Below are 25,180 nucleotides of genomic sequence, written 5' to 3'. Positions count from 1 at the left end.
CTAAAAGGATTACCAACTGTACCTGCACAGCTCTCGCAAATGTAAATAGATCTTAAAGACGGAACAAGTCTACTTTGTTTCCGTTCAACCAGCAGTTCCTAGAAATGAATGCATATGGTAAAAAGTACTCCTGTTTTTTTCCCCCAAAATGTTCTGTTGTTTTTCATCTTATCAAAGAACTACACTTAAATTTCTAGAATCCAACCTGAAGAACTTTTTATCAAACTTTAACCTTCATAAATTGCTAATGTGTTTGGATCCACAATGTGGGACAAGCTCTAAAGGACAAAGTCTGGCCAGATTAAACTGCCCCTGGGCGGACATTTTTGGGAAGAAAAGATGAGAGCTTGCCACATTCTTCATTATCATGGATGAATTAATTCATTCCAAAAGTTTGTAGAAAAACTAACAACAAGCCAACTGTGTACGTATTTTCTTTAGCAGAGGTCAGGTGCGTAAAGTCAAAGTCAAATCTGAAGTGTGTAAAACACACAGATCATTCAAAGTAATAAACAGTACGGTGGATTGCAGTCAAGTGTCAAGGACAAGTAAGCAGAATTATGTGAACAGATGGCACTCTGAGATTAAGATATAGACCTGATACCTCATGGCTTGGCTGAAGGTGTTGTGGCTGACGCATACATCTTTTTATTATGCCAGCTATTTAATCATCCACACAAACCATGAAAACAAATATTCAAATTATACCCTGATCCGATTGATTTATTTAATTCTTATTATTCTAATAGTTTTGATAGCTATATTATTATCATCAGTGATGCAGATGTCATTATCACAATCCAAAATTGTTTTTAAACAAATTCTCCCTTTTTTTGTTTGATGTTGTATATTTCCAGTAAGAATTTAGTTCTGTTACGTGCCTCTATGTTCAATAAAGCAATCAATTCATCAATTGTAGAAGTTGCTCTCAAGCATCAGATGTATCAAAAGACCAAATGGCAACGTCATGTTTACGTGGTCTTTGGTGCATGGTTAATTCTCAGTGGAAATCCCGTGCCGGTTCATCGGGAGTGTCTGGAACGGCCTAAAGTGAGATTAAAAACAGAGGCCAGTTGGCCACATGTGAACCAGGTTAGACTTGAAGCTTTAGCAGCAGATCAGTGCTGCAGCGTATATAAAGCTGCTCAAGCAAATGGCCCGTCACATATCCTGCACGGGGGTTTACGCATAGTCGTACTCCCTACGAGATTTTCAAGAAATTCCCATTCAGAGGACACCTATTGCAAGTTTTTTGTCTATCTGTACTTTGGCCTTGAGTGCAACAGGAGTTATGGTTCTGGAAGAGAATGAGTCCGACTCTGTCTTTGAGCCTCTCATTAATGTGAGTATTATGATACAGAAATCATATATATATATTTACACACTGTTCTTCTGTATCCCAAGTTTCAGAATTGTCTTGCATGAACGTGCAGTGAAAATAATTCTGTTTCTCCTATGTAGAAAAATATATAAGATATTTTATTCAATTTGTGAATTATTTTGTCTTTTTTCTTTTTTAAAGGAGGAGCAAATTGAGACTCAGTATGGGAATGTCCACTGCATCATGATGGGGACGCCCAGGGCGAATCGCCCCGTCATTTTGACATATCATGACGTTGGACTAAACCGTACGTATTAATGGAACTGCTTATCTACTAGAAATAAATAGCAGCATCACAGTTATTCCCAAAAAAGGGAGAAAATTAAACAAGTACTTTATTAATGGATCTTCCATCTATAAATTGTTTTGTGAGAAATGGTTTACAAATTTGTAATTCACTCTATTTGATCAATTTATTCACTTCATATTGCATAACTACTGCTTTCCCACCTCCACACTTTCTACAGACAAGACCTGTTTTGAGACTCTATTTGCGCATGAGGACATGCAAGAAATCCTCAGACATTTTCCCGTTTGTCACGTTGAAGCCCCAGGACAACACGAAGCGGCCAAAACCTTCCCAACAACGTGGGTACTCTCTGCAGTTCACAGTCTCATTCTTAACAGTACTTTAACTGTATGATGATATCACGAATAACTATTGATGTCTGACCTTGAAGGTATTCCTACCCGACCATAGACCAACTGTCTGAAGCGCTGGTTAGTGTGCTCAAACACTTTGGGTGAGACAGACCTGATAATCCTTGAGTTTTACCATGATAATCTCCAGCTAATACCACAGATCCGGGTCTTGATTCTCAACGTGATTCACAGGTTGCGCAGCGTGATTGGACTGGGAGTTGGAGCAGGTGCCTGCATTTTGGCCAATTTTGCTGTGAGTCCACATTATTTTTCATTTATGACAATATTGTTGACCTAAGTGAAAATATGCATGTAAGAAAATAGACCTTTTAAATTCCAATAAACCTGAAGAACTACCTGTAAAATAAATAATGATCTTTTAGCGTTGGAAATTGGGTTCGCTTATATAATTCCTTCATCAACACAAAAATATAAAATAGATGGCAGATGGTTGCCTGAATCAAACACAACTATACAAACTGCTAATTAAATGTATGTCTTCTGTTTGTGTGCAGTTAAATCACCCTGATCTGGTGGATGGATTGGTTCTAATCAACATCAACCCTAATGCTGAAGGATTAATAGATGCTGTCGCCAACAAGGTCAGCACCACTTAGGGCGTCATGTCTCTGTCTCTGTGTGATTCCTATATTAGCTTAGCTTGAAATGGTTGATTGTTATTTATGCTATAAAACAAAAAAAAAAATCCTCCCTTTATGCTACAGCTTACTGAATGGACTCACACTCTCCCTGACACAATTATCACACATTTATTCGGAAAAGTAAGTTGCCATAACAACCAAAGCATCCGTAGATAATTATATATTAAACCGCATTAATGCTCTGGTTCTTCCTTCCACGCTGACTTTTAGGAAGAGATCCATTCCAACCATGACCTCATAGCAACATACCGCCACCACATCAGCGCGACCATGAACCAGCACAACGTGGCCCAGTTCTTTCGTGCTTACAACAGTCGCAGTGCTCTTGAGGTGGAGAGGCCTGTTCCTGGAGGAAATACCAAAGTCAGGACCCTCAAGTAAGAATCATCTTCTGACCCGGAATGCAAAGTCATGACTAAAGTCAGTAATGCAGGGGTCACCAAGTCCAGTCCTGCTCTAATGTAATGCATTTTTTTTTTAAAGGAGATAATAGAGGCTAATTGGAATCACGCAATAAAAAAAAAAAAAAAAGTCATAGCTTTGACGTTCCTCCGTTCAGAGCTGAACATGGTTGTGGTGAAATCCTGTTGCAGGAAATCCAGGCATGACTTAACATTCTGTAAACCAACTCTTATGTGTTATCTGTTAATCCCAGGTGCTCCACATTACTGGTTGTTGGAGACAGCTCTCCATTTGTGGACGCTGTGGTTGACTGCAACTCGAAGCTTAACCCAACAAAGACCACACTGCTCAAAGTAAGCACGATCTTCTAGATTAATTTACTAATGTTCGGGTACGCTAGCAAAGTGAATGAATTGTTTGTTTGACCAAAGCTACTTTTGTTTTGCCCTTCTAGATGGCGGACTGCGGAGGACTTCCTCAAGTGGCTCAGGTATGCCAGTCCATTGAATGACAGCTGTGGAAATTCCCCAAAAAAGAAAATCTATTCATATTTTTTCGTCTCATAACAGCCAGCAAAAGTGATCGAAGCCTTGAAATACTTCATCCAAGGCCTTGGATACTGTGAGTCACATCAAATTTGCCTGACATGTATTCACAGGATACAATTATATTTTCGTAACTTTTATTTGATCATTAATAATGAAAACCAACTTTTGTGTCGATAGTATCCAGTGCCAGTATGACCAGACTTCGGTCACGGACAACCTCTAGCTCCAGCGTCTCGTCTATGGAGAACTCTCGGAGTCGTACACATGAGAAGCGAGGACGCTCCCATACTGATGTTTCCATGGAGAGCATCTCCAACAACAACATGGATCGCATCGTTTCAAAATCCACTCATGAAGTGGCATGCTAGGGCGCACAATGCACTCAGCTTCCTCTTGCATCTTGTTATTGACTATCTCTGCAATTACACTTAAAGGTCACGGTCATAGCTAAATATGACATCAATATGCTTTTTGTTTTTTTTAGTGTCCTTTTCATGTTGCCCCGAGCAGCTTCTCCTTTAAGTACCTAAAAATTTCCATTCTCCTTTTCTTACCACTACTACTGATTGCACATGCTATCAATAATAATTTCCATGTATCATTGATTTGATTATTTATCATTTTCCTAATTATTTTATTCATTACTGACCAAAAGAACTCATATCTTAACACTGATAGACCGTCATTTTTTCATCTTTTGCAGAAGTGGTTCATAGAAATGTGTACAAAAGATCAATTATGATAGTCCTTGATAGTCCATCATTGATTTGCAGAAGAGAAATTCGACCGTTACATGGAGTACTCAGCAACATACCACACCGCAGACTGTAAAATAAATACCAAATCCTAAAAAATTGGAAACTGCAACAACATTTTTTTCTTTTCTTTTTTATACGTATTGAGTTTTTGGATGATTCTATTGTTTGAGTTTAGTGGTGAGTGCAGGGGCTAGTTTTGTTTTAAGTACTTGTTTTAACTATATATTGTGAATATAAAGGAAGAATGTAATATACTATATTGTTACTGTATGCAGAAAATAAAATAATACAGGGGTTGGAGTGTCTCTTCCTTTTGGTCACTAGATGGCGGTCTCCGCATTGATCTACGCCATAGTTCATGGAAAGCAGCGACATCCATCTGGCTCGGAGTCGTAGATGTTTTTAATACGGCTCATGGGTTTATCATAAACCTTGTCTTTTCACAGATGGTCTGCATTAAATAAAATAGTGTAAAATTAGATATTTAATATAAATAGTTTGTTTCCATTCTTGAACTGTGAAGACACGCACAGAGTTTAAATTTTGATGACTTTCAACTTCACATAATTCAGTACATTGCATAAATCATGTAATCAGTGTCACTTTCCCTCTCAGCGTGCTTCCTGCATGAATGAATGTTCTGACTGTACAGTACGTGCAGAAAGAATCTTATGATGCAGTATGAATGCATTCAGTGTCGAGTCATGTGGGTTGATGAAAATGGATGATACAAATTGAAAGCACGAGATGTCAGCGTTGAATATATCTGTTTGTGTGAAGGGGTGATGGGTCCAGATCACGAAGAAACTCTGCATTATGATGCTCAGATGAATAATGCATGGATTTTATTTAAACACGAGACATCCTCTATTGCATGCTTAAAAGCTTGTAACTTTACCATCTTTAGAAGCTTATTATTTTACTGTGCTTTAGTGTAAAGGCCTGCATTCGATGATTGAATTTGGTTGATGGAGTGCTCAGAATGGAATAAAGGGACAAATGAATTGACCATGAGCACTTTTACATTGAGTTCATTGCTTTTCTGTCTACTGTCTACTAACCATTATGCTGACCATAATATAATCTATTTAATTCAAAATAACAATATGTCATCTGCAGCACATTGGGGAACACTAGTGCATGTTTTCTCCTCTTGACATCCTTCCTTGACGTGGTAGATGACCTCAGCATTATGCATGTGCATTATGCATGCATTGAATTTGATTTAAGTAAGAATAATGCCCCTGTCGGTGGTGTGTACCTTTGGGCCCACAGTCCTCGTGACAGCTGCAGCCATGTTGGGAAATCTCGGCGCTCCAGATGCAGCAGAGCAGATCGGCACGGTACCGCACGCTTGCTAACTGGGCGTCAGTGACACCGACAGCCGGGCACGGCGCTGTTGTAGTGGACTCACTCAGACAGGGAGAAGGAGCCAACAGCGGGCAGACTCAGCCTGCAAAAGTCGGATTTAACACCACCGCGACTAATATGTTAAAGCCCTGCTTCCTGACTGAAAAAGCTGGCCGGTGACTAGAAGTAGGTGCGGCCTGACCCCGGGATTGGGTGAGTATTGATCAGTCTTGGGAACAGAATGGTTGGGAAGAACCCTCCGTTAGAGGATTTAGCTTAGCATTAAGGGGCTAACAGTCAGACAATGGGTCGGATGCTGCACGGGGCTTGCATTATTGTCGACCGCGATGGAGATTTTGGAGAAATAACGTCAGATAGTGTGGTCATTTGTGACACGATGCAGTCATTTGTATTCGTAGCAGACACTGGTGAGTGCTGCAGTGGCCGAAACCACCCCTCTGGGCTTCTCTGGTAACTTGGGTGCAAAGATGAACCCTGAGAATAATTCATGTCGTGCACAATGATCATCATTCTGAAACATGTGCAAGATAGCAGTCCCCGTTATGATGCATTGTTGCAACCATGGATTTCTTGGAGGTCTTACGATGCTTGGGTCGTTGGCTGGCAATCACTACTGAGTCCGATTGGTGTTTTTACTCTATTGTCAAAAAGACCAAGTTTAAACTGCTCCAAAGGTAAAGATGTAGATGACTAACATTTGATGTAATTTGTCAGATTGTCCTATGCGTGCCCCTGTCACACCTCTCTGCATATGCTCCTCATCAGCCGATGACCCTGGAAGAAACCCCGAAGGTTGAATAATCATAGTCAGCAGATCTTCATTAAGATCATATGTTGATCCACAAATACAAGGCTATTGTTGGCATTCCTGACTCACTTACACCTATTCCTGGATGTGTCAGCTTTTATTGTTACTGGGTGACTCATCAGGCAATTGCCCCGGCCATCGTTTTAAGCAGACACTGTCTGGTTATTGCTACGGATACTGGTTACTGTCTCGTATTTATCATCACCTTTTCTATAAAGAGGCTGCTTACAGATGACTAGTCATTCTCAGTCATACTGTCTCACAATGATTAGAATTTTTTTTTTTTTAAAGACAAAATGACCCTTGACTTGTCTCCATGTGTCCTGCAGTGTCACTTCTCACATTTCTGGTACTAATCCAAAGAGGCAGGAGTGAAGGAAGCAACGCTGACAAAGTTGGATCGATGGTCACACCTGTCTGGCTTCTGACAGGGGGGAAATAAAGATGAGGGAGAGGGGCTTGTGGATGAAATTGGAAGCAAGGCGGACGGCAGTGGTGCACCATGGAAAGAGAAACAAATCAACCGGAGGGAGGGAACTGTTATGATCCTCGAAGGTGTGTGAATTGGAAACAATCGGGGGGCGGGTGTTCTTCCTCTCCTATTTGACGACATGCCGACCAACTAGGAAGTGGAGAGGGGAGGAAAAGGGGAATGCATGCAAACAACGAGCAGAGGTGTACTCTTCTGCCTAAAGGCTACCAACATGCACTTCTGGGATTTTCTCGGCTGCTCCAGCAGAGGTATGTAGGTGGCAAGATGGCTCGGGAGGGTCTATTTGAGCCAGTGTGTGGGTGCTTGCTGGAAGCCAGGTAGTGAAGGTCTGAGGGCTGGAAAGGAATTTGCGTTGCTCGTCACCATGCAAGCAGTTGCATGTGGAAACCTCGCGCTCAGGCTGAATGTGCAGCGCAAACATGGACACGGACGCCTCTGATATGCTGTCAGGCCGCTTTTTGTTTTTCTTTGATAAAGCTGCTCGGATGCTTTGGATGGGAAGGAATGAAATGTCTTGCTTTGGATGTCTGCCTTGTGATTACCGATCCTGCTGCCGAGGCAAAGTTTCTCCCGCCTTTGACTTTGTTTTGATTGTTTACCTTTAGTATTAATTCTGTTTTCATGCGGACTGCAGTTCCAAAAATTTCAAGATGAAATAATGTGGAATTTTACAGCGACTGTGCTTCTGTTGCTACTTTAAATGCTACCTGAGGCATAACAGTAGAGCTGACTCATCTTCAAATCTAGCTCTGTAATGAAAAAGCAAGCACTGCTTTTGTGTTTGTGTCGAGCAAAATGTACATTACATGCATTCGTGTCAGGCGAAGTTACTTACTCGTACACTTTGCTCAGTTTTCAGATATGTACTGCACAAGAGCAAGACGGTTTGTCCGCAAAGAAAAGAGTACTGGTATCGTGTAGTTGTAAAAGTGTCTCGATACTACACACCGATACCACGCGACATCTACTTTGTAGGTAGGAGTGATGTCACATGTGGAAATAGGTGACTGCATATTATACTAAATGGATGACTGACTCTGCTCGGGTTTCGACCACCACACTCCAATTCCGAAAACATGCGTGCTTGGTTGATTGAAAACACAAAATTGGCCTTCTATGTGGATGCGAGTGTGAATGGTTGTTTGTCTATATGTGCCCTACAGTTGGCAGTTTAGCACAGTCGGGACTCTAGTTGAGGGTAAGTAGTACAGAGAATTGATGGATGGGTTGGCTAAGCAAATGGAAAATTTTGAGGTCCGGTCATTTGCTCTGAGAAATTCTTTGGACCCTTGCTTCAAATTTTTGTATTTGAGTAAGACTCTTAACGTGTTTGTGAAGTTTTTGTTTTAAAAGGCTTTCGGCAGTCATGCCTGGTCAAGACTACTCCATCATTGATCAAATGTCACTTTTTGCCCTGAGGCCTCTTGTAGCAGATAGCCGAGAAGTGAGACTGAAGCGGACATTATACGAAAAATGTACGTTTTAATTGCTTGTGCACAAATCACTGGATCTCTTGAGTGTCTGTCTTGCCATAAAATGTGAAATGTATCCTTTGCAGGTTAAAGTCTTTAAAGACTCACGCATACTGAATGAGGTTATCTAACATCTTGGCCAGTCAAGGTAGTTTCATCCAGCCATCCATTTTCTATGCCGCTTGTCTTGTTCAGGGTCACGGGGAGCTGCAGTCTGTCCCACCTGACTTTCGTGCGAAAAGTGGACTACATCCTGGAGTGGTCGATTCGTTCGTCACAGGGCACATTTATAGAAAATTACAGTCTACGCAACACTGTTATTGATCCACAGATAACTAGAATTGTTCTAGCCAGTGGGTTGTATTGGGCTTGAGCTGCCAGTTGTCCAAAAGTTTGATGTAATGTTGCAGTTGTTTTTTAAAAATTTTTAGATACAACAGGTTTAAATTTACACACACAAAAAATACTGTATACTGTAATTAAATAGCTAGACAGACAGGTAGCTATATCTCAGATAACCTGTCAGCAATAGTTGCCATGGTAACGTGAACTTTGTAATATAACTGCATTGATTTCATTAGTTGTAATGCTGGTTTTCTCTGCAACTACTGGGATGGATTTGCCTGAAACATATTATGCCCCCACTACTAAAGCTATTTGGTGCTGCGTAGTGAATTCAACTTGCTGCTATTTCTGCCTGAAGTTGTAAGACTCCCCCACAAAGCTGTTCTTACGTAACCTTGACAACAATATCTTGGGAAGTAGTCATTATTGGCGGTCGGTCCATTTTTGCAGTAAGCGAAGTAAGTATGCAGAAGCTGGGAATATTTAAAGCTCTTATCTTGAGTAGATCATAAGCGCTCTTCATATGAATGGGGGATTTTAAATCAGTAATACTCTGCCATCAAATTGTGATGTTGTTATCATTCGACACGTTCCAAAAAGTCATTGTTTTTTAATCCTTTTGTGTTTCAGATATTTCTGGAATATCCCACTATGCTGGTAAGTACAAATTTGTGCAGTACCTTTTGTTATGTAATCTACGTGGCCATAGTAATATTTCTGCCGCCATCGACTTTTCTCTTCAGTTTGCTGGGCTTGAAAGCAAATACTTAATTTCATTAACCAATTTTTATAAATAAAATAATAATCCTCAACCAATAGTGTAATTGACATTTATTTCATAATAAAAACATTTATTTAACATTTGATGGTGAGTTTCCATGTTAATTGCTTATATTTATTGTGATTATATTATCGCACAATTTGTCAGTGCCTCGCCGGTTCCGATTTTAATTAGAGACACTATGGCTGTTTCCTATCACAAGACCTGGAATGTTGCCTGCAAATAAAATGTGTGTACAACCTGACAAGTATTAATATACTTCTCATAACAACAACAAAATGAAAACAAGCCAGAGGGTTGTTGACTAAAACAGAACATTTGTCAACATCGCAGTTAGCCAGTTCTTTCCCGATGTTGCCGCTTGGATAGATGTTACGTTAGCCATAAAAACGGCAATTAAATCTTAGAAGCGCAACATGTGATGCGAGCGCAGGAGAGCGCAAGCATAAACCGGGTCAAATGAAAAGCCCACCGCAAGCTTACATGCAAACAAAAGCATGTTCAGTAGAAAAGAAAAAAAAAAATCAGATGATTGAAACTCAAACGGGATTAACCCTCCAAAAACAGGAGGATCAAACCGGTTAGAGTATTTTCAGCGGCTAATATCGGGACCTGTCACAAGTTGATAGGTGACCTTATTTACATTTTAGCATTTGTTATTCTTAAATACCGAGCTTTCCCTACACCACTCACGCACATCGTGCCCGTTACCGCGTATTTATACCGCAGCCTTCACCACCTCGGGTATCTTGTCGACGCATACTTGCTTGCTCTCATACAAATCTGCCCCTTGCTGTCACCTCCATGTTTATCTGCAGTCACACGCTCATGCTTTTGCATATGTAAACTCCTTTTCTCAAGCTTACACACACACACACACACTATGCTGCGCTCACAGCTAAGCACTGCACTGCACGCATATTGCGCTCGTGATCAGCTGCGGCAGCCCGGTGAGGGGAAGTCGGGATCAGACTCGGAAACCCATTTCGGCGACGTTTTCATAGATATTTGCCTTTTCATTGGTACTTTTGTCGCTTAGCTTGACTTTATTTCAATTTGTTCTTTTGTGATACCATACACCTGCTTGACCTCATTCACCTGGATGCTTTGCATGATGTAAAGACCCCCCCCCCCCGCCTCTTCCGTCCTGCTCTTCCTCCCTCGTTGTGCTCCACTTTTCGTTGCCCTTCTTTGCCCTACTTTTGCTCTCCTCTGTGATACCAGTTTCGCTTTGCTTCGTTACCTCAACTGTCTGCTTTCGATCGCGTCGTGGAATGACACCGTGAAACCAGCTATCTTGTGCGCTTTGGGACCGAAAGCTATCCGTTTTTTTTTTTTAACATGGATGCCATGATGCTGCAACCTGACGTTTATGGCGGCTGTGAACCTGCACTCTTTGGAATTCATCTCAAGGATTGATTATTTTGATGAACAGCTGCAGGAAGATCGGAATTTGAATTGTCTTGGGGATTTATTTAACTGCTACATCATGGCCTGAAGTGGAATGAAAGGAGTGGCTTTCTTCGTCTTATCGACAAGGAATATTTCATATCAGTGATGATGGAATTTATCTGGTTAAATGTGTTGCACTAGTTGGTTGTGAATAGTTTTTTTAATCCCCCCCCCCTACATGGCAATGTGCCAAATTTCCCCTCCACACCAATACAAAAACATTGATTCTATATACTATATTATATATATATATTATACTATATATATTTTCACTTCTGTAAAGATGAAAGTTGCACCAGCAATGATTGTGATTTTTGGAGTCGTCCTGTTTTTTCCCTTGGTTGCTTTTATTTAAATCATTTGAAAGGAGTATTCATTCACGGGTCGCCTTATACTCAGGACACTAAGGCTTTATGCTGATTTCACTATTTAGCAATTTCATTTTGGGAGTTGTTGCCAAGATTGGAACAGCACCCCCTAGACAGAAGATGGAAAGCAACGGCTGCATCCCGCTCTGCTGGAGCAAAGGGGCGTGCATCTATGCACATTATCCTTTACCAAGTAGGTACAGAAATGAATTCAACGAAATATGTTTGGAATTTGCAACAACAATGGTGATAGTCCCGAAGGAATTTTTGTTCATTGGCTCGAGGTGGTGACCTGCAGTGGTTGTGCGAATGAGCGAAGTCAGCGAACGGACTGTCACTGAAAAGCCATCCATCCAGAATTGCGTTGCAGTACAAATATATATGTAAAGAAAATATTTATTTATATTGAAACATAGTTAGGTTGACTTTGAATTTTTCATTGGACAGAGACAATCATCCTCAGTAAGGAGAGCTGAAAGGCATTGGGGAAAGGAAGAGGAAATTGTGCGAGGATGAGAGGGGGAGAAGGAAGGAAGAAGAGGTGGTTCAATACAACCGGAGGATCAAATTTAGATGTAAAGGAAGGAACTAAAAGATCTGTGAGTGACGGGAGGAGATTAGTCAGGGCATTTGAGGGCTACAGTTAAAAAGGTGTGAAGAGTAAAAGGGAGAGAACAGAATGCAGGGTTTAAAGAGAAAGGCTATACAGATAAATGGGAGCAACTGCAGAAAAAATATACGGCGAGGCTGAGAAGAGGTTCCTCCACGATCGTGCCAGTAACCCAAATAGCAATTAGAAGAAGAGAAACCATCTCACTGCCAAATCTGAACTCTTCCGCCCACTATCCTTTACCAAGCTTACTGCCAGTCCCCACAAAGGAAAAAAAAATGGAGGGACAGTTTGACTAGCAACTTCCAATCTCATGTCTGCATGGTTGCAGTTCTCTTCAGATCATTTGTGGAAGTCCGTGCTGTGTGTGAATATTCCCTCCGTAGAATTACAGGAGAAAATTGGCTTTTGTTTAACTTGCCAATGCTTTTTCTGCTTCAGTTAGAGTGAAAGAGGTTTCGAAAGGTCAGCGAACACCAAAATGTGCTCGACATTTCTATTATGTCCCCCAAGCCCATCACGCTGTCAAAGCCAGATTTAAAGTGCCACCTTAGCTGTCTTGCAGGTGTGAGCAGAGGAAACGCTTCAGAAGAACACAGTGTGTCCTTTACTCACGGAACACATCCACTCTTGTCTGAACTTGGACCGCAGCGTTTCCTCCTGGTTCTGAATTCATTTACTTAAAATCACCTGATTTACGTTGAACTGTGGGTCTATTAGGGCTCGCTAAAAGGACCTTGTGTCAGTGTTTTTTCCAGGCTGCTGTTGACTCATTTGCTGACCGGCCAGCTTGTATCGTGTATTAAACACACACCAATGTATAAGCATGCAGTGTGTTGGAGTGCATCTGTCCAAACACATTTCTCTACTCTTAGTGCTATGTCTGTGATGAATCAGGGGTATTTGCATTTGGGAAACTGGCAGTGCTTCAAGCTTATTGCATTTGATTATATGAAGTATTACCTTCCCCCTGCACTTGTCAGTTGTACTAAGTCTGTGATGCACAATAATACACAGCCATATAACAGTACTGTATTTTCCGGACCATAAGGCGCACCTAAAAACCTAAAAGTTTCTCGAAAGCCGACAGTGCGCCTTATATATGGACCAAATTCCTAAATTTAAACTGGCATTGTGTCATGAAATCAATCATAAGTAGCCCGCTGAAGACTATGAATCATGAATCAAAAAGATTATGCATCATTATTTTGTAATTATAAAGTCATTTGTAGCGTCTGAAGTTGAAATAAAAAAGATGAAATGGAGAATGATTTGATTTGGATTAAAAATCTGACGTGATACATTAATGGTGCGCCTTATTGTCCGGTGCGCCTTATATAAGGACAAAGTTTTAAAATGGGCCATTCATTGAAGGCGCGCCTTATAGTCCGTAAAATATGCTATTTATTTATTTTAAGTTAAAATTTGACATTTTTTTTACTGTACTGTAAAAACTAAATATTTGTTTCAATAGGGAAAAAATGTTGTTTGACCTAAATATTAAAAGGCAATTTAGAACTGGAATTTTAATACCATGGTGTTTTTTGCACACTGTTATCATTCCATCAGAAGCGAATCGGCCCATGCGCGACCTGGAGTTGAACAAACATTCAAAAAATAGGTTGGGAGTGGAATATTTGCTGCATGATGGCAAATGAACAAATAAACTGTAAAATAAACCAAAACATTCTATTACCAAGATGAATGTTGGGTTATGGACAAACAGTTTTGAGCCATGCTGGTACTTGTCATTAACTTGATTATGAAATCTCATTTTAATGCCAGTCTTGTTTGTTTTTCTCCCAGAATATGACGGCCAGTTAGCCCCAGTAAGAACATCTGAGTCAGGCATGGCAACATCTTCCTATTTGGAGCCCAAACTCAATCACTCCGCAGCAAGTGGGTTTGGAGTGAAATCTCGCTCCGGTGGTACTGGTGTCGGTACCAGCGGTTCTGCTGGCGGTCTCGAGCGGACTCCGGGTTCTATAGACAGGGTTCTGAAGATCTTCCACTACTTTGAGACAAATAGTGAACCCAGCACCTGGGCGAGTAATATCAGACATGGAGATGCCACTGATGTCAGGGTATGGCATCATTTGCATTTTCGACAGTCGTTGTCACCTTCTGCTCCTCACATTTGTTTTTGCTTGTTTCAACAGGGAGTCATCCAAAAGATAGCCGAAATCCACAAATTGCGCTGCGTCACTTCGCTCGGCCTGCGTTTAACCCATCTGCACACAGACGCACGCCACTGGTTACATCCTGACTTGGGAGTTTGCCATGTCAGGGAGAAATATGAGAAACAGCACCCACAAGAGGAATGGAGGTAGCGTATATGTTTTTTTTGGGCTGGTGTTTTGTGTTCCCCTTCTTGTTATCAGAAACCAAACCTCAGACGAGAATATCAAAAGTCCTGGATAAATAATTAATGGGGCTCTGCATTTCTCTCATAAGACGATTCAAAATGTATCTCGATACGATTGAAGGGTGAAACATTTGAAAATGTTACGATTGGTTAAATCAAAGCCTCATTTTCGTATTCCAATGACACCCCTAACATTTGCTCGAAAAATGAGCAAAGTTGAATTTGAAGCAGTTTGGTTTGTGTGCTGAAAAATCTCCTATTGTCCCAATCTCACTTTGGGCAAGTTATCTGGTGTGGAGGAACCACGTTAGCTCTTAAGAGCAATTCAAACCACCGCAATGTAATTGCATGGATGCATCTTCATTTGTCTTCATCTTTCACTTATCACCCTCCACTCCTTGACATAAATTTTAAATGTTACTCATTTTGCAAGCATGTAGCCAAAGAGTAGTGCCTCAGAGGGTGGCAGAGTTGCAAGCCCACGGGAGGTACTGCTGCTGAGCTATTGTTAGAACGGAGGCGAGCGCAGCCCAAGGGATCGACTGACTCTCTATCACACTCCCGTCTATCTCCCTTTGCTGATTTTCTCTCCATCTGTCTCATGGGACCGTGCACGGCGCTTAGCATTTTCCCTTTTGATCTTACTCTGCATCCTTTTTTTTTCCCCCTCACACATTTTTCATTCTGGCTTTCCAGTGTGTCTAATTTCCCTTTGTACCACATTTTCCTTCATTCATTATTGAACAGGGTTTTTCTTATTCATTTTGTTCTCAGCCTGGATTTTCTCTCTCATCTGTTTGTAGGGTTATAGCATCCCTTACTCAATTCTTCTGTCCCAATTCCCTCCATTATACTACTTTGCATAGTGAGGTTACAATAACATTGCTTTCTGATCTTCCTATGAGCGAGCATCAACTAGCATTAACTTTTCAATTCTCAGGTATGAGCTACGGATGCGCTACTTTCCTAAAGGTTACCTCAGTCATTTCTCAGAAGACAAACCTTCGCTCAACTACCTCTATCACCAGGTGTGACAATAGCTCCGAAGCACAATAGTCGCTTATCCGAAGTCGGCAAAGGGTCTCACGTTTTCCATCCGTTTATTATCAACAGGTAAAGAGTGACTACATGCAACATATCGCCGATCAAGTGGATCAAGAGGTGGCGTTGAAACTAGGCTGTTTAGAAATCAGGTGAGCTAATGTTAAAAAGAGTTGCTGTTGCCTTACCTGAAAGGTTATTTTCTTAGTTGCTAACCACCAACATCTTTCCACTTTACAGGCGCTTCTTCAGAGAGATGCCAGGAAATGCTCTTGACAAGAAATCCAACTATGAGCTCCTCGAGTAACATTTATTTCATTACAATGTCTCATTTATGTGGTTATTCAATTATCCAAAGTGGTTGTTTTGTGATGCCGTTGTTTGTTTCAGGAAAGATGTTGGCTTGAGAAGGTTCTTCCCTAAAAGCCTGCTGGACTCTCTAAAGGTAAGATCATAGGAATTGAACATCGCTGCTTTGACCTTTCACCTTATTCTGGTGGAGGAGCTTATTTGTACCATTGATCCTTGAAGTGACGTTGCCATAATTAGTTGTTAATATAACATCTACTTCATTCTTATTTTGAATGTCTCTCTTTCACCATTTTCTCAGGCAAAAACGCTTCGCAAGCATATCCAGCAGACCTTTAAGCAGTTCGCCAACCTCAACGATGAGGAGAGCATCCACAAGTTTTTTGATATCATCTCTCCCATCTACCACTTTGATAAGGAGTGCTTCAAATGTGCATTAGGGGTAGGTAGTGCAGCATTCAATTCATGGAGTCCCAAATGTTCCGTGTTGGATGAGTTGTCAAGGTCATTCCCACATTTCCCAGCCGTATCTTGCCATTCTAGTGGAAACCAGGAATTTATTTAGCTCCCAGTGTGGAATGCTATCGTGTTAATGACTTACTAGAACCAAACAGTCAGGTTCAAACATTTTCCATTTGTCCTGTATCTTTACTTTCTCACTGGGCAACTCATTGGCTTACATAGTACAGTTGAGTAAAATGTCATTTGATAAAATATAAAAAGGGGCGGCGTGAGAAATTTTATTATTTGCTTGTTCTCTCTGCGTTTTTAGTCGAGCTGGGTAATATCAGTCGAGTTAGCAATCGGGCCAGAGGAAGGAATCAGCTACCTCACGGACAAAGGCTCAATGGTGAGTATTGTCAGTTTTTACATGACCCTCAAATTGAACTATTTTTATAGGTGTTAATTAAATATATGTTATGTTATATAAATACCTCCATATTCTGAAACTAGGGTCCACTTTTTCATTAATGATCCTTTTTGAGTCCTTAATAGTAATTCCCAACACTGCCTTCTACTGGTTTGTCTTACATGTACAGTTGGCATGTTTCCCTTCAACTTTTGATATTTCAAAATAGATATTTAATAATAATTAGTTGTGATTTATTTTCATGTCTCCAGCCTACCCACCTAGCTAACTTCAACCAGGTTCAGTCCATCCAGTATTCACCTTTGGAGGAAAAAGATAGGAAAGGCATGCTGCAGCTAAACGTAGCTGGTGCTCCAGAGGTGACGACACACTTTTTTTTGACACGCACGCACTTTACAAGTCCTCCCTCATGTTGTCACACTGATATTATCAAATGCTGGATTTATGCCGATCGTGTTCTCAATGACGGTAAGTCCATCAGTTGCGAAACCTATACCACCAGCACATGCTCGTGAATCATCATTTTTCATTTTAACTTAAAGTGACACCGTTTCCTGATAAAGATGTAGACAATGTCAGTACGCGTATGTCAACAGTGGGCGTGTTGCAGAACAACGGGGGTGGAAAAATACATCACATCACGACTATCTTTTTCTGTGCACGGGTGAACAAATGAATGTGTCTGGTTGTCAACTCATGGAAAATATTACTTATAGAATCGTGCTGCTTATCATACAAATGTTTTGTGTATATGTGCAGCCTCTCACAGTCACCACAGCTTCCTTGACCACAGCCGAAAACATGGCTGATTTGATTGATGGTTACTGTCGACTCTTCTCCTCCACGAGCCACTCCTTCATTGTCAGAGTCCACAAGGGTAGGACACACTCCCACGTCTATGTATTTCGGGCTTCTTGCCACTCGAGTGGTTGTCTTACGTGAAGATTGCTATGAATAAGAATGTGTTTGTGTGTTTGAATACTGTCAATATAGTCCAACAATAGTCACCCAAGCAGATAATTAACGGACTGGAGATGCTTGTCACGTTGAATACCCGTCTTGCGTTTGACTTTTTTCCTCAAAATAACTGTCTGCAAACAATGATGTGTAAGCACTCGGTTTATTTTGTCTTGCAGAGGGCGATAGAGCGCTACCATCCATCCCAAAGTAAGTATGGCAACGTTTGATGCAAAAAAAATTTTTAAGATCATTTATATCCAGCTGTAGTGTAAAATATAGGTGTTGCGTATCATAAAGTACTCCATAGCAAATCCATAACTTCTATATTCAGATTTCGTCATTTACAATCAGCGTGAACGTGTTAACTCGATTTTTCCAATGCAGAGTATCAAATCACGAGCGGCGGATGGAAAAACGGATGGACGGAGTACGAACCAGAGCCGTTTGTGTGTCAGGTAGAAGACGCGCTCTGTCCTTTCCCTTTGCTCTCTGTCAGTCTCTGCAGAGTTTAATGCTCTGAGTGACTGAAGGCTTTGTGGACACGCGTGTGTGAGTGTGTGCGCCCCCAGTTTGCCCTATAAAGCCCCCTGTGTTTGCAGTGAAGAGTCTCTCATTCACACCATATGTGTGCATGGAGAGCTTAAGTCACTGCCACTTAGCTTTGACTTTCTCAGCTTTGTCGATCTCCGACTAGCTCCCAGTCATTGTGAAAGTGAACACACAAATAGAATCAATGCAACACAAGATATGGGTCCTAACTGTTCACGCATACTAATTTATACAATTCTCTCCTTCCCTTGCATCTCTCGTTGCATGTGGCTTCTCCAGGGCACAATAGTGGCGATGGTAAACAATATCTTTGACATTCCTGCTTCGTTTGATTTGACCGCATGTGTCGAAAGAATCTGTGTGCGTGTGTCTGATGCCATTTTCTCCATGACTCAATCTGTTTTTGTGACACATTCTGGAAAGAACAGCCGTTTCCATCCCTCCCCTTTCCTCTTTGTGTCTGCTTCTCGCCGCCGCTCGTCACTCTTCTCTGTCACTTGCGCACGCATTTGTTTTGCACTAATAATTGTGCATGTGCTTTGAGTTGGATATGGTGGCATTGTTTTTGGCAGGTAATTAAAGCCAATCATTTTTTAAAAGCTCATTTTAGATTTTTTGAAAATGTGTATTTCGTTACTAATTTATGGTCAGATTATTATTAGTCATAATTTGAGGCTTATATTGTCCCTTTTTTGTTGCCCTTGGCTCTACAGAAACAGACGACTATGCTGAGATCATAGATGAGGAGGACACTTATACAATGCCTTCAAGTAAGTCGACCGACATACACATTTGGACGTACAATATGAGGAGTTTGTTATAGAATAAGATTCTCACTTAGTGGATTTGATCAGACTTGTGTGATCCTGAGAACCATATGAGTCTGTGTGATTAGGAAAGTGGAACATCAAAAAAAATCGTGCTTGTGGTTTTCTTTTGTGTGCGTTTGTTGTTGTGTGATATTTAGAAACAAATGACTTTTTTTTCATTGAGAATTTGTCATTTTAAAAATATTTTTGCCTCCATTGCGTTTGATTCTCTTATCTTCTTCTACATATACATTTATTATTATCTGATATATGATCATTTGATGTCATTATCAACAAATTAAGATATGGAAAATATAGTAGTTGGGGGGGATAAAAAGTTCTGAACCTGGTACAGTATTTAAACTAACTATTAATAAAGGCTGGACGAACAATGTCTTGTTTAGAAAGCAAAAAAAAAGCTCACATTGCTAATGTATTCATTATATTATATAAATATATAAATTATATAAATATAATTTTTTAGTCCTGGACCAACTCTTTCTTCACGTGCTTTCTGTCAAATTAAAATTTACTGAAATATTCCAAGTGTGATTGCCATTGTACTCACGGCTAGTTATTTTGTCTTCTATCAATAATCGATTTCCCCAGAATACTATGGACTAGATCAAGGTAATGATTTGAACATACCATAGTTATATTGTGGTGGTACTTTGATTTGGTGGTGGTTGTGAATCTCATTTCATGTCTGCCTGCAACAGTAAATGAACATCTGAATGTATTCTTTTTTTTTTTTTTTTTATAAATTGTGCAACCCGACCTACATTCTTTCTGTTCGCATTTGTATTGTCAGTATGGGGGCAAAGTGGGCCCACTTTTCTGACATGAATATTCGTAACAAACTTTTTTTTTTTAATAAAGATAAGTTGCAATGAAGTTAACAGAGATACTGAACTCACTGCAGATCAAGTATACATTATACACCATCAACTTGACTTTTTCCCCTGAGTAAAGCATACAATACAAATTTAAACCTAAATTTGAACTTTGTTACTCAGCATGTTGGATTGGAATTGCCGATTGTTGCATGCGGACTGCTACCAAGCTTGCCAGAGTAAATGGACGAATTTAAGATGGTGTATACATTTTTTATCAGCCGATGACATGATGTATGGTGCAGAGTAAAACTCGACGTACCCTGCATACAACGGGCTGTGTGAAAAACGTGCTCACATAATCACATGCAAATGACAAGGCTGTGCTCTGACAAGCTTTGTAAGTGTGCGTAAGTTTGGTTCGAATTGCCTTCACCTTGTTTCTGTGTGTGCTCGTGTTCATGTGTTTATTGTCTATCCAGCACAGGACTATGAAATTCAACGGGATTGCATTGAACTGGGCCGCTGCATAGGCGAGGGTCAGTTTGGGGACGTCCACCAAGGAGTCTACATCAGCTCGGTAAGTACACACAGAAAAATGCACATGAGATTTAATTTCAGGGGCAAAGTTTTATTAGGACTCATGTATACTCTTTATTGTCAGTGTATGGCAATTCAAAAACTGCATAATTGAATTGCTGTCGCTTTTGTTTGAATAAAGTAATCTGTGCCCTCAGCACACTTGCAGTCATACAGAAGAGAACAGAGAGACATAATCAGCTTTCAGCACACGGTGACTCTGGGAAGCTTAAATCCAAATGTTTTTATTTAAATACACTCCACTGTGAATGATCTCGTGGCAACAGTGGTTTAATTTGGGGGGAAACAAATCCAAATCCCTAAACCATTGTAATTACCCTCATTGAGCTTGGGTCTTCTTTTCTTTAGTTACAAGTGTGCTTCGGATTGAATGCAGTTACTAATAATTAGAATTGAAGATATTATGGATGGTTTGCAGTCAGACTACACTAGTGTTTAGTCTGATTTGTCATGTTTTGATGTGCCCGTATCTTGCAGGAGAACCCAGCATTGTCTGTGGCCGTCAAGACGTGTAAGAATTCAACATCGGACAGCGTCCGGGAGAAATTTCTCCAGGAAGCATGTAAGCTTTTCATGTGTGTTTGATGAAATGCATGATGTTTACGCTTTAGAGATGATTATTGACAAGTCACTTTGTCACCTCATCTAGTAACCATGCGTCAGTTTGATCATCCTCACATTGTGAAGCTGATGGGCGTCATTACAGAGAATCCAGTCTGGATCATCATGGAGCTTTGCACACTCGGAGAGGTAAGATAAATACTTGGAATATTACTGAGAATGCTAGAAGGTGCTCGAACATGTTTTTTTTTGGTGTGCCTTCCATAGTTACGTTCTTTCCTGCAAGTGAGGAAGTACAGTCTAGACCTGGCCACCCTTATCTTGTACTCCTATCAGCTCAGCACGGCACTGGCCTACCTCGAAAGCAAGCGCTTTGTGCACAGGTATGTTGCCTTATCTGCGGTGAGCTCTATTTATTTATTTATTGTCAACATTTTGAGAATAACGGTTTCTGGTCCGCTTTGAATGAAGGAAAATGGGATCGTGGCATTCCGGATGACCACCACCCAACTTTTGTGTGTTTTTGCTTTTCAGGGATATAGCAGCACGGAACGTCCTCGTATCAACAGTCGACTGTGTGAAGCTGGGTGACTTTGGCCTGTCGAGATACATGGAAGACAGTTCTTATTACAAAGGTACGAATGCCACCTCCGTGTGTTATTTTTTATTATTATTATTTTTTAATTTTATTATTAGACACCATACTGGAAAGTGACTTAGGTAAAACAATTTCCCCCCCATTTCTCTCAGCATCGAAGGGTAAGCTGCCCATTAAATGGATGGCTCCTGAGTCTATAAACTTTAGAAGATTTACTACAGCCAGTGACGTCTGGATGTTTGGTAAGTTCTGCATTATGTATTATTTTGTACGTGAAAAAGGATTTAAATTTGCTCATATTTGATCCATTGTGTCTTTTTTCCTTTTTCTAGGTGTCTGTATGTGGGAAATTCTGATGTATGGCATCAAGCCTTTCCAAGGTGTAAAAAACAACGACGTCATTGGGAGGATCGAGAATGGCGAACGACTGGCCATGCCCCCTCAGTGCCCCCCTACCCTATACAGCTTGATGACCAAGTGTTGGTCGTATGATCCTAGCAAAAGGCCGCGCTTCAATGAACTGAAAACCCAGCTCAGGTATTTATTTGACATTGTGGTTTGAATTTGATATCACTAGTGCTAATGGAGACGCTGCTTGCTGCCAGGAAGGTTATCTGGTGGAAAAACTGTGCCAAACAAATTATGCAATAACTCACGTTGACCACTGATTGCACATCCCAAATGCCACAAGACTTTTAAAATTGACTTTGTGTGCTCACTTCAACAGTTTTACCAGTTTAGCTTTCTTCCATCATTTGGACAGCAGGTGTCACTGTGTTTCTGTGAAGTCAAGTTAAGTCATGAGTTCCACACCAAATGTGTATTCACATAAAAGTAAGCCCTTCATGTTTTCATTTATATAAGAAGCTCATGATAGCAGATGATGCCATAAAAAGGCTTCTGTCGTGGTCATTCTTAATGTTAGGTTTTGCACATGTATTTTACATATAGTCATAAAAAAAAAAAAGAATCAGAGTGCAACACTAAGTCCCCTTTATGCACACATGTATTTTCTGTCTCATTTCCGAGCACTAAATAGTGAAATAAGTATGCATGTGGTTTTTATAAGTTTTCTCCAACCAGCATGACTCACACCTTAAATTCCAACATGATACCTCCTGTTTTATTTGGCCACTTTTCTTACTCTACTCCACTCATTTCCGACATCATAATCTCACCGTCTTCGTTGTTTGCATTCATGTTTTGTAAATTATATTAATCTTGCTGAAATGCGCCCTGCATTTAATGGCTTGTGTTAATGCTCTCCATTTAAAGCAATGCAAAACTGACGAAATGTTGAGTCCTGTATTTTAATGGAGTTGATGTTGTTCGGGGGGGGGTTCATTAATTCTCATGCAATTTTAACTTAACTTCAAGTCTTCGGCTGTATTTACTAGGAAAATTAATGCGTTAATGGTCCGGGCGGGTTTGGTTCTCTCTTGGTCTGGAAAATATTCAGATCATATTATCAATTATAGGTCTCGCCTGCCAAATATGCAGCTCTCAGCTTCCCTTAAATTTTACCAGACAGGACCAGCGCATGTGTGTGTTTACACACAGTGGGCAGCTGCCAGGGGCTTCTACTTGCCAATGAAAACAGAGAAAGACAGAATAGTGAGAGAGATGAGTGCAAGAAAGGAAGGAGTAAGCGGGTCTTCGGTAGCGCTCTTTTCCACGTCTTTTTGACGTCTTTTCCGTGCACTGGGATATGTGATATTTTTTTCCCCCCTGCTACATGCCGTATTGTAGCGTATTACTGTCTAGCTGCCAGAAGAATTGACTTTTGTCTTGTTAGCGATGCCGGGATTGTTGCAGTTGTTCATCTTGGTCACCAAGTCCACCTCTTTAGTGGATTTTATTGGCTGTAAATGTTGATGTTGAGTGGATACGCTGCTGCAATTATATTGTCCTGCTCTTGAGGTAAAGTTTTGCATTCTTTGTCATTCTTTTTACAAAGACTAACAAATGTTGTGACAAGTTTACATGCGGTGATGGACAATTTACTGTAACAACTACTGTGGTATTTTGCTGCATGTACTTTGTGTTTAAAAAAAAAAAAAAAAAGGGCTAATTTCTCCCTGGTTTGCACATTGTTGAATTTTGCTCAGTTTACCAACTTGGAGAATTTTTGCCCTTTTCTAAGCTCTGACAAAAACTTTGGTGAACATTTCTGTATCATCAAAACGTGTTTCTTTTTATAAGCTGCTCAGCAGTCACGCATTTTCCTCCTCAACGCAATCCTTTGACTCCGTGTAACCAGAGAAAGCACGGAAGCGTGATTAAACATTCGGAGCATCTGAAATCTGAACATGCTCTCTGGATTATTCACGTTATTTAAATTCCAAATGTGAAATAGGTACACAGTCCATTGGATAGGATTTTGAATTTTATTTTCCTCTATAATAGAGGAAACCGATTTTTTTTGTCATCATCAATGTGTAGAGTACCATGTTCTTAATTTCTGCCACTCGTTGGTTGTTAGTAAAGTTTCCATTGGACAGCTCTCAGGTGAGAACAGCGTTAAAGCAAAGCTGGGTGTTTCTGACAAAATTGTGGACTCGGCTTTCTTCTTGGTCTGTGTAAATAAAAAAGCCTTGTTGCTCCAGATGGTGTTGTGGTTGATGGTGGGAAGGAGTGCTAATGTTGCCAGGAGGTGAAGTTAGCCTCTTTGCACCTCCTGATTTCATTTGCAGGTTTATGTGACACTTTGATTTTTTTTTATTATTATTATTTTTTTTACATCCCTAACTGGGAATGTCCCCACTGACTTATGTACAAATGTGCATTGCAATGGGAATAAAGTACAAGGCCTGCCAAGAGATGAACTTTGACAGGTGCAGGGACACACGCAAACGCACATGGGAGACAACACAACTGGGGGTAATAATGATGTTTCTAAAAATAGGATTATGTCTTGTTGAGGGCAGGAGTGTGTAGAGCATGTGCCGGATCGCCCGACTACTCTCTTTTTTTTGTTTTGTGGACCATCAACGCTTCAGATCTAATGGAAATTGTTTTCTTGTAAGATCTGATATAGCAAGAAAATAGTCTTATACGGTTATCCGGTAAGATTTGAAAATGTTTCAATCATTTCTCAAGCCAGTTGATTTGAAGTTATGCTTACATTCTACTAGTTTAACAAGGCATCCCATTGACACATTGCTTGTGTTTTTATTGCATACTGTAGTTTGTTTCTAAACCTGATTATTTTAGACCAATTCAAACCTGATAGTGGACTAAAACTCCAAAATGCATGTTTCTTCTCAATTGCAATACACTTAAAAAGAAAAAAAAAATCCAGACACAGTTATCATGGAACATAAACTCATGTTAAATTGTCTTTCCTTCTTTTTTTTCCTCCAGTACTATACTAGAAGAGGAGAAGGCCCAGCAGAAGGAGAGAAACAGGATGGAGATGAGAAGGCAGGTCACAGTATCTTGGGACTCGGGAGGGTCCGATGAAGCACCACCAAAAGTAAGACTTGCTTCTTTTTGTTTGAATCTGCCAGAATAATTTCACATGACTGATTACAGTTTTAGTTTGAATCACATTTGATTCATTGTCTGACGTTACTGGAGTTGCTCGTACTT

General features: G+C 40.4%; 2 protein-coding genes across 15 annotated transcripts in view; both read left to right on the top strand.

The window, feature by feature from the left end:
- Window positions 1-1,104: 1,104 nt before the first annotated feature.
- LOC133160391 (protein NDRG1-like) lies at window positions 1,105-4,496 on the top strand. Its single transcript, XM_061287993.1, has 12 exons — window positions 1,105-1,342; window positions 1,523-1,628; window positions 1,849-1,969; window positions 2,062-2,124; window positions 2,216-2,276; window positions 2,539-2,625; window positions 2,749-2,805; window positions 2,896-3,062; window positions 3,341-3,440; window positions 3,542-3,577; window positions 3,657-3,708; window positions 3,813-4,496. The coding sequence occupies exons 1-12, from the start codon at window positions 1,292-1,294 to the stop codon at window positions 4,001-4,003; spliced, it is 1,092 nt and encodes a 363-aa protein (XP_061143977.1). The 5' UTR covers window positions 1,105-1,291; the 3' UTR covers window positions 4,004-4,496.
- Window positions 4,497-5,710: 1,214 nt separating this feature from the next.
- LOC133160390 (focal adhesion kinase 1-like) overlaps window positions 5,711-25,180 on the top strand; it is a 30,828-nt gene continuing 11,358 nt past the window's right edge. Inside the window, exons 1-26 of one of the 14 annotated variants that reach the window (XM_061287986.1) lie at window positions 5,711-5,956; window positions 6,902-7,313; window positions 9,513-9,539; window positions 13,900-14,177; window positions 14,253-14,419; window positions 15,399-15,486; window positions 15,572-15,651; window positions 15,740-15,802; window positions 15,890-15,944; window positions 16,110-16,250; window positions 16,581-16,658; window positions 16,931-17,038; window positions 17,439-17,556; window positions 17,816-17,846; window positions 18,024-18,094; window positions 18,468-18,485; window positions 18,902-18,958; window positions 19,607-19,627; window positions 20,313-20,410; window positions 20,908-20,992; window positions 21,080-21,180; window positions 21,259-21,374; window positions 21,526-21,626; window positions 21,742-21,831; window positions 21,922-22,126; window positions 24,953-25,064. In XM_061287986.1, coding sequence (XP_061143970.1) covers window positions 7,229-7,313; window positions 9,513-9,539; window positions 13,900-14,177; window positions 14,253-14,419; window positions 15,399-15,486; window positions 15,572-15,651; window positions 15,740-15,802; window positions 15,890-15,944; window positions 16,110-16,250; window positions 16,581-16,658; window positions 16,931-17,038; window positions 17,439-17,556; window positions 17,816-17,846; window positions 18,024-18,094; window positions 18,468-18,485; window positions 18,902-18,958; window positions 19,607-19,627; window positions 20,313-20,410; window positions 20,908-20,992; window positions 21,080-21,180; window positions 21,259-21,374; window positions 21,526-21,626; window positions 21,742-21,831; window positions 21,922-22,126; window positions 24,953-25,064 — 2,394 coding nt within the window. In that variant the 5' untranslated portion in view covers window positions 5,711-5,956; window positions 6,902-7,228. Of the gene's footprint in view, window positions 5,957-6,901; window positions 7,314-9,512; window positions 9,540-13,899; window positions 14,178-14,252; window positions 14,420-15,398; window positions 15,487-15,571; window positions 15,652-15,739; window positions 15,803-15,889; window positions 15,945-16,109; window positions 16,251-16,580; window positions 16,659-16,930; window positions 17,039-17,438; window positions 17,557-17,815; window positions 17,847-18,023; window positions 18,095-18,467; window positions 18,486-18,630; window positions 18,761-18,901; window positions 18,959-19,606; window positions 19,628-20,312; window positions 20,411-20,907; window positions 20,993-21,079; window positions 21,181-21,258; window positions 21,375-21,525; window positions 21,627-21,741; window positions 21,832-21,921; window positions 22,127-23,150; window positions 23,510-24,952; window positions 25,065-25,180 lie in introns of those variants that run through there. The other 13 variants (XR_009715870.1, XM_061287984.1, XM_061287980.1 and 10 more) reach the window with 13 other exon arrangements.

This window comes from Syngnathus typhle, linkage group LG10 (genome assembly GCF_033458585.1).
Source record: "Syngnathus typhle isolate RoL2023-S1 ecotype Sweden linkage group LG10, RoL_Styp_1.0, whole genome shotgun sequence".
Lineage (NCBI taxonomy): Eukaryota > Metazoa > Chordata > Actinopteri > Syngnathiformes > Syngnathidae > Syngnathus > Syngnathus typhle.
This window is presented reverse-complemented; position numbering and strand designations above follow the sequence as displayed.

Coding starts and splice junctions, on each gene's coding strand:
- LOC133160391 (XM_061287993.1), top strand. CDS start 1,292: ATGGTTCTGGAAGAGAATGAGTCCGACTCTGTCTTTGAGCCTCTCATT. Junction 1,343..1,522: donor TCTTTGAGCCTCTCATTAAT/GTGAGTATTATG, acceptor TCTTTTTTAAAG/GAGGAGCAAATTGAGACTCA. Junction 1,970..2,061: donor GCCAAAACCTTCCCAACAAC/GTGGGTACTCTC, acceptor CTGACCTTGAAG/GTATTCCTACCCGACCATAG.